This window comes from Poecilia formosa, unplaced genomic scaffold, assembly GCF_000485575.1.
Source record: "Poecilia formosa unplaced genomic scaffold, Poecilia_formosa-5.1.2 Scaffold191, whole genome shotgun sequence".
NCBI lineage: Eukaryota > Metazoa > Chordata > Actinopteri > Cyprinodontiformes > Poeciliidae > Poecilia > Poecilia formosa.
In genome coordinates, this window is record NW_006800130.1 from 139963 (window position 1) to 153003 (window position 13041).

Consider the following 13041-nt stretch of genomic DNA (forward strand, 5'->3'; position numbering starts at 1 on the left):
TATAATTTACATTTGATTGGCACAAATGTGAAAGTATTTTCCTCTAAGATGATCAGGTACCGCAATGAAAATGAACTATCAATGTACGAAGAAAAAAAAACTCACGACCAGCTCAACATTAGAAGATTAAATAACAGTCTGACTCAAAGTATGAAGAAACGAGGGTGACGCTATCCTTTTGCACAGCAAGATGAAAAAACAGAAAAAAAATGAAATGCACTATTTTTTTTTTTCCTCTGTCATTTTTGTTTTAGATGAACAACAAATCCAAACAGTGCAGAGAAGCTGCAGCTGAAGCCGGTAAGGAGAAAGACGCTCGATAATTTAAGGAGAAAAAAACTTGTAAATTCATGTTTTACGTTATAATCCAATGTGGTTTACCAGGAACATGATTTTTTTTTTCTTTTCTGAATATCGGTCATGCTTACTTCCTTTTTCCTATTAATCCACGAAAAGTACAATACGCAGAATGTAAACACGAGGTTGTCAAAAGTGGTACTTTTATATCTCACACGTAAAACTGGTGTGGATTGCCTTTAGAGAGCCAGTACAAGTCAAACATTGAGCAGCTTGACCGGATTCGACAAGAGTGGGAGTCGACGCATGTTGAGATCTGTGAGGTAAGACGCTGTCGTTCCTTTCCAGTTGTTACTTAGAATATGCTTTTTCATTCGTGCCACCAACGCGGCGCCAGAGCAGCGTTGGTGGCACGTCTGTTTTATTTCAGTCAGGATATGTAACACCTCCCCTTTGCACACCACATAGTAAGTCATTATTCTGAAAATACATTTCCGTGCCCCGACTCTTCCTGAATGTGACTGATAGCATCAACACGGCTGGAGCGCTACAGCAGCTGTGAGCATCCCGATAAGTTCAGTTACAGGTGAACACTGTCAAAGCACAGCATGTTCCGGCGCAGAAGGGAACAAAAACAAAGCAGCAAATCAGAAAGAGAGTCATACTCGTGAAAAGTCACACACTGAAAAGTCATACTAGTCAACATGTTCAAGTCATGCGTAGACTTGAACATGTTCTTTAATGCCAACGAATATGAGTTTTAAAATATGGAGTTGCAACTAGAAGCTAAACACATTTATGTAAACCCAAAAACCAATGTCTTCCAGATGTTTCAGCAGCAAGAAGAAGATCGCATCAGTGTCGTAAGGAATGCTTTGTGGGTGCACTGTAACCAGCTGTCGATGCAGTGTGTCAAAGACGACGAGGTAAGCTGATTTCACACCTACTGAGCTGTCAGCGACACGGCGCCACATATTTACATTTCCTTCCTGACGAACTTTTTCTTTCAGTGTTATGAGAATGTACGGAATTCGCTTGAAAACTGTGACATCATCACAGACAACAACAACTTTGTGGAGATGAGAAAGTGCAACCCGACACCTCCAGGTATGTAATGCCTGCAGGCTTCTTCTCCTGATTTGAATATGTTCTGTTCTGAGAAATCATTTCAATATAATCTTTCAGCTGAATAGGCAGTACATAAGGGCTAGGTGGAGCTTACTGAATCGATTTTAATGCCTCTTTTTTTGCCCACAGCTCCGATTGGATATCAAAACTACTACGAGAATAATGCTTCTGTGCAGGCAAACGGCAGTGCTGGATTTGTAGAGGGAGTCAAGAAAAGGTTGGATTATGACAACCAATAAAAATAATTCTCATCTCTCTTGCTCTCTCTCCCTCTCTCTTGCACTCTCTCTCTTCCTCTCTCTCTCTCAGTCATGTTTTAGTGGACTTCTCTAACAGCTTTTTATAATCTTTAGGATTTCAAATCTGCTGCCAGGAAGCTGTACATTTGGCTCCAAGCTGACCATCAATGAAGGAGTGTCAGAACCTCCTGGTACTGAACCAATGCTATTCAACCCATCCTACAAGTTCTCATAATGATTCTTCCAGACAAAGCAAGATGAACAAAAGCCATACCCTGCTTAAATTTAGTTTACAAACTTTTTCTCAACCAGTGAACTAACTTCTAGCTTCTCTTCTATAAAAAGCATCTCCACAGAAATACAGGTTTTGCAATAACCTTTAAATCGTTTCTACATGTTGTCACTTGACAACCACAGGCATCGGTTCCATTGACATCTATGCAGCAGATCTTCACGAAGTGGTGCAGAATTGTGAAGTGGAAATAAACGATAGATGGGTTTCCAAATTTGACAAACAAAAATCTGAAAAGTACAGCATGCATATGAATAAGCCCGCCCTCGAGTCAATACTTTTGCTGCAGTTGCAGCCCCCTTTAGTCTATATGTTCAAATCTACCAAATTTATAGGTGTTGAACTTTTTGCCCACTCTTAAATGTCTTTGAACATCAAATCTTAAGTTTCACCTCAGATTTTCAGTTGCATTTAGGTCTGGGCTTTGACTGGGCCATTCAAGCACATGAACCATTGTGCTGTAGCATTGACTGTATGTCGGTGAACCTCTGCTCACAGTTAAACCAGACTCATATGATGTGCTGCAACACCATAACACGTTCAAAGCTTGAGGTATTGTTTTATAATTAACTCTGTTCTCCACAACCTCCTTATTGACCTTTCTGTGGTTTTCCATAGTCTTCATGATACGTCAGTGAACACTTGTTCACTACTATTCTCTAGAAAACCTCAGAGACCAACACAGGACAGCTGGAGAATAGGTTACAAGCAGACAGGCTCTATTTACTATTTAAGCCAACTGTTTGCATTGGATTTTATTTAAATGCATCAAAGTAAGGAGGGCTAAATATGCAGAACCTTTCAGATTTTCATAATGTAAAAACACATACAATTTTGCAGTACTTTGTGTGGGTGAATCATTTTAAATCCTAATGAAATACATAGATGTTTGTGGCCGTAGCACAAAAAAAAAGTTTGCCAATGCTCTAACCCCAAACCTGTTTCAGTCAAAAGAGAAACAAAACTCTAGAGATAAGACAGTCAACGCCTTTGTGTTAACACAGCAGATATTAAAATGAGTTACTATATTGAGGACAAAAACTGGTGCGCTCTGTTTAACAGAGGCAAAAGGAAAAAAAGAGAAAACGCTGTCAGTCTTCTACAGTCATGTCTTCTAACATTTGTTATTTGGACAGAGGAATATTTAAAACAGCACTGCTCATCTACTGAGGGTTTAGAATAATGATACTGAAGATTATCTTCAAAACATTTATTAAACCGGATAGAAAATGACATAATTAGATCAAGACATTTATTTCCATGGTCCATGTTTTGAGTTGTTAATTGCAACCTTCAGCCTAATAATAACCAATTGTTTGTCTTCAGCAGGAACATCGGAGGGTGTTTATGCTTCCATTCCTGGACTCCAGAATTTCAACCAGAGCAGCAAGGAGTACAAGGCTGTATACGACTATGTAGCACAGGTCTGGTCATTGGCACTGGTTATTATTGATGTAGAGTTTCCGTTTTTCTTGCCTTTTAGGGACAATTTGTGAACTTGACTGTTGCTGTTCTTCTTTTAGGGGGAAGATGAACTCTCAATATCTGTTGGGGATGTTGTGGTTGTGATAGATGAGGGAGAAGATGGCTGGTGGACAGTGCAAAGAAATGGTCAGTCTGGTCTGGTTCCTGGTTCTTATCTTGCTAAGGAATAAGTTTTCAGGCCAGCCTGTTTTACATGTACATTTCAGAATGGTTTTGTACCTTGAAATCACAAGGCATCTCAGTGGCATGCACGCTTTCAGAAAAGGTCCCCCTGCCAACACCCGGCAGCCCCTCCTGGTCGTAGAGCGTATTTCCAAAAGCAAGCTATTTTCTTTGTTCTTTACAATCCTTTGAACTAAAGGTTGATCACAACACACTGAGCCCACTTTATGCCAAGAATCCAAACTAAATAAATGTTACATACATGTATCTGTAAATAATGGCACTTACACATATGGCAATTAGTGTAAAACTAATCTATTTTGGGATCATCTTAGCGTCTCTTTCTCAAGCTGTTGGCAACAAAGAGTCGTGCAGATCTTTTGCACAGAAACATGGCACTAAAACTTCTTCGCACACTTTTAGTTCAATGTTGAGTCTGAAGTTTCAAAGGTTTTGTATGATTTCTGTTGTTGCCTTGAATGTAATTTATGTCTTGTTTGCATAAAATAAAAATAAAAAAACATAATTGTAAAGTTTCCATTTGTATTTATAAGGCATGCAAATATTCATATTAAGATTTGAACCTTTTATAGGTCAGGTATATTAGGCCACTGCTGTCTTAGGTGCTCTTTGGTGAGAGGCCACTCATTTGGTAGCTACTACTTTTATAAACACAGCAGAGACATTTTAAGAATGCAAAAAGAGTTTCACAAGTGACCTGCAGAGGCAACAATGGAGTCATGTGATTAAGCAGGGTTAAAATAAACATATAAAAAATGACAGTCTAGATAATGGCAAGCACTTTTCCAGCTCTGGTTTTACTTAGCAGGAAATGACAAAAAAAGAATTGGTCTTTGACACATTTGATATTATGTATATCCAGCTGCAAGCGTACAGAAGCATCCTGTGGACTCCATGCTGTCATTATTTGACAAAGACGAAGCAAAAACTTGTACAAGCTATGCAAGAAAAAATATCACTTATGTGAGTTGTTAAAGCCACCATGTATTGAAGTAACTGAAAGGCCTTTTATGCATAACTCAGTTCATCACATTCTTATTGGCACACTCTTCTCAACATTGCTTCAGGTTTTGAGGTTTGTGCAAGTTATACAAATCATGCCACAGTTCAGTGGCGTCAAAGTCTTGGGCCATTGCAACATTTGCATTCGTTTTCTGAGCTTTTTGTGGATTTCCTGCTGTGTTTGGGATCATTGTCCTATTGATGAGCCAGTCTAGGCCAAGCTATTGATTAAAAGGCCTCACGTTTGACTCCATAATACTTTGCTATACAGAGTGATCGAGCAAATGGCTGCATAACGAGTCCAAATTACCTTCCACCACATGACAGCTGAGGTATGCTAATTTTTCTTGCAGACGCAACTTTGCACACCAAAAGTTGAGTCACAATGAAGAGGCAGTCTCTGGGCAACAGAAACGAGCCATGTTTGTTCTGTGTATTTTTAACAGAGTCCTGTAGGCTTTAATATGAAGCTCTGGGGTTTGCGAGTTTGCAATTTCTCTGAGAATTGTTAACCCTTGGGTGAATTTGCTCAACTCTAATTGAGCAAATTCACCATCTACAATAACAACTGTAGATGGTGACCAGAGCTAAACAGGTCAATAAAAGTACATACACAATTACAACATTCGTACAAAACAATATTGTTCAAGGCAACAAAGTTTGACTGCGGAAAAATTGATCTTAAATTGCTTGGAAATGGCATTTTAACCGTTCCCCAAAAAACTGATTGCAGATTTCTGTCCGTCCCAGCATTGGATGAATACTTACCTTTATGCACCAGATGGATCAACCAAAAGAATATCTTTATTTTCTTGAGATGGTCAATAAATCAACCGTGTCTCATTGGTGTCAGTTGCCGGCTACTTTCCTAATTAAATCCCATGGAAGCAGCAACCTTTTATCATTTTGACTTCATCTGTGCTTCATACATTAAGTGAATGGTACAATCTGTTAACTTTAAAAGATAATAGCTTAATTTTTAAAGGTTACGGTAAAAAGATATGGTCTTTTCCATATCTCCGTTGCATCCTGAAGAAATACTATTTTGAACTGAGTATCTTACAACTAGCTTGGGGACAATCTGAGAATTTTACAAACTGACATAACGGGGAAACACCAAAATCTTGACAGAGTAAAATTGCATAAGAAAAAGAGTAAAGCTGTCATGCAGATGTCTGAACAAACCAGAAAGAGATATCATTTGTTCTCAACTTTTACTTAAACACATTATTTACATTCTTCAGTTTCATCATTGCTATATGAGACAATATGAATAAACCATATTGTAGTAGAGTACCTGGGACAGACAAACGGCTATGAGAGAAAAACAAAATCTATCTGAAAACCAATTAATACATCAAAGGTTAAATACATGTATTTCCTAAAATAAAGCTCACATAAGTTAAAGCCAGTTCTGTAAGAGCTCGCACACAAAACCATGCTGCTGAATCAGGAGATGGTGGTGTCCATTTTTTATGCCGTTAAAATTTAAAATAGAGTATTAGGCATCCGCAGAAAGCAGGAGCAAAGTAGAAATCTCCGTCTGTCATTCAAGTACATGATAGATTCAAAAATAGAAATAATGCAAACCACAATAAGGAAACTATCCTGTCTATACATAACTCGTGTTTTCAAAATTTGGTTTGGGTGAAAACAAACATAAACCTCAGATCCCACCAAAAAGGAGAAGTATTATGGGTAACTTTCAGAAGAGTTAAATAAAATGGACCAAATGTTTTTTTTATATGATTAACTTTAACATACATTTACTTTTAGTGTATAAAGATAAAGCATGATCACAGGTTTTGCATCCTCTCACCAAAGATACATATTCAGAAAAATTGAGAAAAACGTTTCACTTTTTACGCTATGGTACCCCCGCTGATAAGAAGCTCGTAGGCAGGATCTCTGCTTCTGCGGCACAGCACGACACAGGCACACAGCATCCCCAACATCTGGAAAGATAAACAAACATTCCCACACTTTTATCAACCGATATATCCCATACTATTCCAGGTTCATCTTTTCCTATGTATTAGTTCTTTACATCCAATTTATTACATTAAATACTAAGTCGCACTATGGTTTTAGAGCAGCTGTTTCTACAATTGAAATACTTAAAATCGGGAAACTTTATGGTTCTAAAAAGTTATTTCAAAATGATATTGATTTATTTTTTTTTTCTTCTTCTTCCCCATTTTTCTAAGAGAGGGAGGAAAGTGGAAACAGGAGAAAGGAGAAGGGAAGGAAGGAGGGGGCGGAGGGGGAAGAGAAAGGAATACTAGATACCGGATATTGAATGATCACATGAAGGGGTATGCTGTCTAGATTAATATAACAAACTGAAAAGAGGATTGTGAAAGGTTATATCACTCTATGTGAACAGATGAGAAGCATTTTCTTCATGTTGTTTCTAAATAAAATTTTGTATAAAAAAAATCAGGAAACTACAAAAATGGAGAGAGAGAAGGGGTGGACAAAAGGGACAAAATCAGGACACAAGGAAAGTAGAGCGAATTACCTGGATGGCAGCAAACGTCAGCGCAGTCCAGATGACATACATCATAATCTCCTGTAGCTTCTTCACGACCAGCGCTTCACAGCCCTACAAATACACACAAATTATGTTCAAACATACAAAACTACAAGTCCTTATTAAAAATAAATAAATAAAAAATTAAGCCTTTTTACTTCTTGGTAGAGGTCTTCAGGATGAGTAAGAGACCCTGTGCAACCTGCAATTTTGCAGCAACTGATGGGAACGCTGTTGTTTTTCGATTCTTTATACCAGTGTGTGTGCCGCCAGTCTGAGAAATTGTGGATGCCGCAGCACTGAAGCTGAAAATGAAAACAACAAAGTCGATAATGATGGCTGGAAACAGATGCACGGCTGGAGCAACACAAGGCCATCGCGGATGGCTTACAAATAAAAAGTTTTTTAAATTTTTTTTTAATTTTATTTACCTGTCTCTGAACATAGTCAATGGCCCGGCTTTGGGCGTTGCTGTTCGTGCCATTGTACTCGTCATAAACTTTCATGATAGAAGTGTTGACTTCATCTTCAACCTGGAAACAATAAAGGAGGGTAAACATTACTGCTCTATTAGCTACAAAAACAATATTTAACAGCCTCACAGCAAACATGAGCTAATGGGAGAAGGTGGAGGATTGCTTAAGGCTAAGTACACACACACATGCACACACAGACATTTGTCCACATGATAATGCTAAGACAATTGAGTCAAGCGCTTGCCAGACCGGTCCATATTGTGATGTCAAACCACACAGATGAAAGTCCACGATCCACTACCTCTGGTTTTTCTAGTCAACTCAGTCATCACACAGCAAGTAGCCTGCACCCTTTCCTGTGCTTCTCAATTTTACGGGTCAGCAATTTTGTTAGCAGGAGGACGTTAGCTAAACTGCCAATAATAATCTGAAGTTGAATTCAAGAGTTACCAGAAAAGATGGCCTGCGTCGCAAATTAGACAATTACATTTCTCTCTCTCACCTTCGCTCTGTAAACGTATCCGAGAACCACCACAGCCACTTCCGTCATGAAAACCAGCAGGAGAATGACGACAAACTGTGGATTGGATTTCAAGATTATAGGTACATGGATAGTAGACACCACTGTTCAAGTTACTTTTTCCAAATGTATTATTCACTGCTTGTGGCTCGACGTTTAACCAAACAGAATGAATTGGAAAAGAATTTTAGGTGAAATAAAACGTGCAACGTTGCAGTCGGACTGGTTTACTCACCGTGGTAAGTCCACAGTGGCTCTCTCTCACTGTCGCGCAGCATCCGATGAGTCCAATAAGGAAAAGCAGCGCGCCTACTGCTATGATGATGACTGCAGGGATCAGAGTGTAAACGTCCTCGAAGAAGTGATCGTAGTCATCGTAAGTGATGAATACATAGGCCCCAACATAGCAAAGGATGCCAGCAGCGGCCTGTGGGTAACCAGAAAATGTTACATTACATTTACTTTTAATTTTGCTGTCAACGCAAAAACCACCACAATGTAAAAAGCTTCAAAAACGTTTCACCTGGTTTTTCACCAGGTGAAACATGAACCCAAAACACTACTGTTTCATCACTATGCTTCAAAGCTGATGTCATGTTCTGAAACAATGCATTTTCTTGCCTCTTCTGCATATTAAATTTGTGCAATCTCTTTTTGATTGCTGTTGCTATATATCAGTACTTAAAGCATTTCTTCTAGGTTACCCTAACTGGAAGTTTTCTCTGGCTGTTGCTGCTGGAAAAACCAGTTCAGGGAAAACTTGTTGCTGCTTAAAACCTGCTTTGCTCGAGGGTGTATACGTTTACCAGCATAATGCTTAAATTCGTTTAACCTTAAATTGCCCTCATAACAAAAGGAAAGAAAAAAAATCTTCAACCACCCATTTTTTGAAAAACAACAAGCCTTTAAAATATTGGCTCCAAAAAACGCAGCAAGAGTTGCTCCTTATGTTACCAAACAACCGATATTGTCATTCCAATATTTTAAGTGATTAATAAGAAATTGGAACCATAAGAATATAAATAATTACAGAAAACAGAAACTGAGATCTACCAATTGATCAGAGATTGTAATTTAGAAAAAGGTTAAAATACTGGATTGTTGGTTTAGCTATCAGAACAATTTTAATTTTTTCCGTGTTTAATTGTCCTGAAATACAACTTAAGTAAACTATTCTACACTGTATAGTAGTGAGATTGTAATATTGTGTTTTTGCCTGCAATTGTAGCCAAAGTTACGTTTTTTTTTGTTTTTTTTTTTAAGATATTTTTATTTGGACTCGTTTGTTATCCTCATACATTCCACAATTTTGAGGTCATGTAGTCAAATTATTGTTTTTATCTCTATATTTGCTTTATTTTCATTTATATGCAAAGAATTAAAAAAAACTGGATCGTTTTGACTTAGCAGGCTCAGCTGATTCTGTCTTGTACATTACTATGAAGCCATACACTACCTGTTACAAAAGCAATTTACTGTTCCCAATAAGTTATCTGTCTTCATTTAAACAACTCAACATGCACCTACCATTAAAACTACGTTTTGTTCCCTGATTTGAGCTAACACAACTCTCCTGCCATGTGAGTTTGCTATTTTTAGACCACTAGCAAACAATTTTGCTGCATCATTCTGTGGTCTGTTTTTATCTACACAGGATCCCCCACCCGTAGGAAGAGTAAAAGTCATACTACAACTGCAAACAAAGGCTCCTTTAACGCTAAAACTCAGCTAACAAATACAAAAACAATTAGCGGAAATTATACAGTATCATACCCTGCATTTTTTTTGAAGTGGATTAGTTTCTACTGCTATTCTTTCTGTGAATCTTTCGTGAAACAGATATCAGACATGTTGAAGCTGGCTGGGCAGCTGACTACAGACAAGCTAAGCTAATGTGGTGGGTGGAGGGGTGCACTTTGTGTGACGCATGTATAATAATAACAATCAAAAAACCTGCAAACCTACCCAAAATATCAGGTTTAGGAAGACCAGGACCGTCTTCGAGGACGTAATTCCACACTGTCCCATCATTAATGCGGAGATTTAAAGCTGCTCCTGAGAGAAAACAACGAAGATTTTTACTCAAACATGTCCCTGCTTCTGCTGCTGCTTCTACTGTTGCTGCCCTCTCCGCCAGCCATATCCCAACTCTGCGCATACACGGAGACACACAGGGAAGCGACACAGCGCCACCAACATCCGGAATACAAGCAGCGAGCGCTAAATAAATAATTTACCAAACCAACCCATATGATCTAAATTGTTATATTCAAGATAGGTTATTTGCAACAAAAAAAAACATTTTTATCGCAAATTTGAGTAAAACAAAACAAATGCGTGAACTTTAAAAGGAGGTATTTTGCCGACATCTAGTGGCCAAATGGATACTGTTTTTTTTCTGCCATTTTTTTGTACCAATGTGAGTTACTGGATAGACGACAGTGTTTAACAAATTTACGAAACTTTTTCTAATTTAATCTTGTTATTTACACAGTCTTCAGAGTAGTTTACTGAGATCTTATGTCAAAGAGAAACTATAAGTAATACACATTATTTGTGGAAAAATAATGTCTAAATCATATAAAAAAGTGTGGCATGATCACCTGAAGCCACATTATTTGTAGAAGCCACCTTTTTGTTGCTTAATGGTACTCTATTCCGTGTTAGAGAACATTCATGATTAATCAACATCATTTGTCGGATGGAGCAAGCCAAAAAATCTGCTGAAGGCTGGAAAAGAATTGAAAATGAGGAGCAAGTTTACCTTAAGCACTACAACTCTAGATCAAAACATATTCATGTACTAGAACATGAGGCCCAAAGACCAGAGATCAATCCAGTCGAGAATCTGTGGAAATACTTGAAAATCACTGTTTATAAGTGGTCTCAATCTGATCCAAATGACACTGAGCTATTTTTCAAAGATGAATGGGTAAGCATTTCATGGTCTAGCAATGCTGTAAGACACACCTGTGCATTTACAGCAAAAAAATGGCTCGACAACATTTTGATTGAGGGAGGTTGACCACAAATGCATGTCACATTTTTCAGTTGTTTTTTTTTTAAAAAGCATGTCTTATTTTTTATTTCTTTTCACAACTACTTTGTGTCAGTCTATAATATATAATTCTCAGATAAGTTACACAGATGAATGTTTTTGTAACCTAATGAAGAAATGTGGAAAACCTCACAGACTGTATCAATGACCAGCATAGTGTTAAGCAATCTGTCTATTTTGGTCATTTTTATTATAATAATTGAAGTTGGTACACAGTTTTCAAGGTAGTCGAAAAAATGATATCTTCTATTTAAATGATCTTAAATTTTTGTAGACAAATTTGAGACTCATGATTAATTTAGACCACACATATTGTGACAAATGCTTTTATTGGAGTTTGTTACATAAGCATACTTACTGGATATTGAAACACACTCAAGAATTTGATGCATTTTCAATAAAGCAGCTCACTAACTTTATGCATCTGTTTATGTGTTTTTATAAGAAAAATGTCATGCACAGCCATACTATAGCACAAGCCTGTAATACAACTGCTGTCAAATGCATGCTATTTCATAGCATTACAGAAGCTGAAGTCGGCATGTGTGCCAAATATTCTGTCCCAGTGACTGAAGTGAGGTGCAAAATTAGTATTGGGTTTCTGATGGTGCACATCATGCTTGCTGGGTCCTCCGTACATGCCAAACGGAATCAGGCGAGATGTGGACCAGGGGAAATCATAGCCACAGTGATCCTCCACCGAAACATACACGTGCACTATCATGAAAGCCCATGTGGTGAGTAGATGAGATTTCAGGATGACAGGATTTAGAGTGGTCCAAAAACCCACTGTGACCAGCTCCCAGCCACCCAGACACTGGGTGGCAAGAGCAAAGGGAGAGGAGTACTTGTGGTGAATGGCATGAAAGGTGACGTACAGCCAGCGGATCCTATGATGGAGCAGGTGCCAAATAAAGTACTGGAAGTCAAAGAGAAGGAGGTTGCCTATCACCCCGGCAATCAGCTCTAGCAGTTTGGGAGCCTGGTCCGGGAGGTCCGCCGGTGGTCTCCATAACCACTGAGCCACTGAAGCAGGGAGCACGAGAAACACATGGTTGTACAAGGTGACACCGGCACAGTGGAGCAATGTAGAGGCTGTCGGCCGGTGGCTAGGTTGTATCTTGAACTGTTGCACCCATGGCCATCTATTCCCCATGATGTCACAAGCAAGATAAGGAATGCAGAAGATGAAATACGAAGACACGGTTAGCACAATGGGGAAGAGTGGAGATCTCACATAGTCCCGGTAGTTTAGCCTCAGGGTGTCCCACAGAGGTTGCAGGAGAGAGTTTTGTCCCAAGTAATTTGTCCAGGTATCCATGGTGTTATCTGCAAAAGCCATCCTTAGGAGCAAATCAGAGGCAGTTTTTTGATGACTGAAGATGCTGCAGTCAGACACAGCAGCTTTGCTGAACACTTCAGCCCACGAGTGTCTGCCTATGCTCCGCTCTCAGCGTGGGTGGCATCGAGTATCAAACAGATCCGAGAAATTATTCATGCACCCTGGTTAACTGGTAACTTAAAGCGCACTGTTCACATGTTGTAGTACTCATTATGGAGAATTGTTTCAAATTGAAAAAACAAACAAACAAACAAACAAACAAACAAACAAACAAACAAACAAACAAACAAAACAAAACAAAAATAACTAAATTCTCAAAATCTCTGCTAGTGGTGTATCACTATTTAAGAACCAAGGCAGAAAGGAGAGGTAACTTTTAAAGTATAAGCAATTTTTTTTTTCCCCTAACAATTAAGAAAATGCCTTCATACTGTGCTTCTGGAAAATGCAAAGTCTAAAGATTCAATTTAACACAGGGTCTTGTGC

The 13041-nt window shown here is 38.5% G+C and overlaps 3 protein-coding genes across 4 annotated transcripts in view; 1 reads left to right on the forward strand and 2 right to left on the reverse strand.

The window, feature by feature from the left end:
• The window catches only part of pstpip1a (proline-serine-threonine phosphatase interacting protein 1a), a 13230-nt gene extending 8311 nt beyond the window's left edge, over positions 1–4919 (forward strand). The window contains exons 8-15 of one of the 2 annotated variants that reach the window (XM_007566367.2): positions 255–300; positions 541–620; positions 1125–1223; positions 1308–1404; positions 1555–1642; positions 1779–1855; positions 3283–3380; positions 3480–4919. In XM_007566367.2, coding sequence (XP_007566429.1) covers positions 255–300; positions 541–620; positions 1125–1223; positions 1308–1404; positions 1555–1642; positions 1779–1855; positions 3283–3380; positions 3480–3611 — 717 coding nt within the window. In that variant the 3' untranslated portion in view covers positions 3612–4919. The remainder of the gene's footprint in view (positions 1–254; positions 301–540; positions 621–1124; positions 1224–1307; positions 1405–1554; positions 1643–1778; positions 1856–3282; positions 3381–3479) is intronic. The other variant, XM_016678817.1, reaches the window with a different exon arrangement.
• A 904-nt stretch (positions 4920–5823) lies between these two features.
• On the reverse strand, positions 5824–10314 carry tspan3a (tetraspanin 3a). The gene is made up of 7 exons (XM_007566371.2): positions 10121–10314; positions 8391–8582; positions 8138–8212; positions 7591–7692; positions 7318–7464; positions 7148–7231; positions 5824–6581 (listed from the first exon to the last, which is right to left on the reverse strand). The coding sequence occupies exons 1-7, from the start codon at positions 10184–10186 to the stop codon at positions 6489–6491; spliced, it is 759 nt and encodes a 252-aa protein (XP_007566433.1). The 5' UTR covers positions 10187–10314; the 3' UTR covers positions 5824–6488.
• A 1213-nt stretch (positions 10315–11527) lies between these two features.
• On the reverse strand, positions 11528–12728 carry ch25hl1.2 (cholesterol 25-hydroxylase like 1, tandem duplicate 2). The gene has a single exon (XM_007566424.2). It carries the CDS (start codon positions 12553–12555, stop codon positions 11722–11724), a length of 834 nt encoding a protein of 277 aa, XP_007566486.1. The 5' UTR covers positions 12556–12728; the 3' UTR covers positions 11528–11721.
• Between the last annotated feature and the right edge of the window lie 313 nt (positions 12729–13041).

Excerpts from the sequence above, each read along its gene's own strand:
- ch25hl1.2 (XM_007566424.2), bottom strand. The coding sequence starts at position 12,555 with ATGGCTTTTGCAGATAACACCATGGATACCTGGACAAATTACTTGGGA.
- tspan3a (XM_007566371.2), bottom strand. The coding sequence starts at position 10,186 with ATGATGGGACAGTGTGGAATTACGTCCTCGAAGACGGTCCTGGTCTTC. Across the intron at positions 7,693-8,137 it reads GATACGTTTACAGAGCGAAG|GTTGAAGATGAAGTCAACAC; the intron begins GTGAGAGAGAGA and ends TATTGTTTCCAG. Across the intron at positions 6,582-7,147 it reads TGACGTTTGCTGCCATCCAG|ATGTTGGGGATGCTGTGTGC; the intron begins GTAATTCGCTCT and ends TTATCTTTCCAG.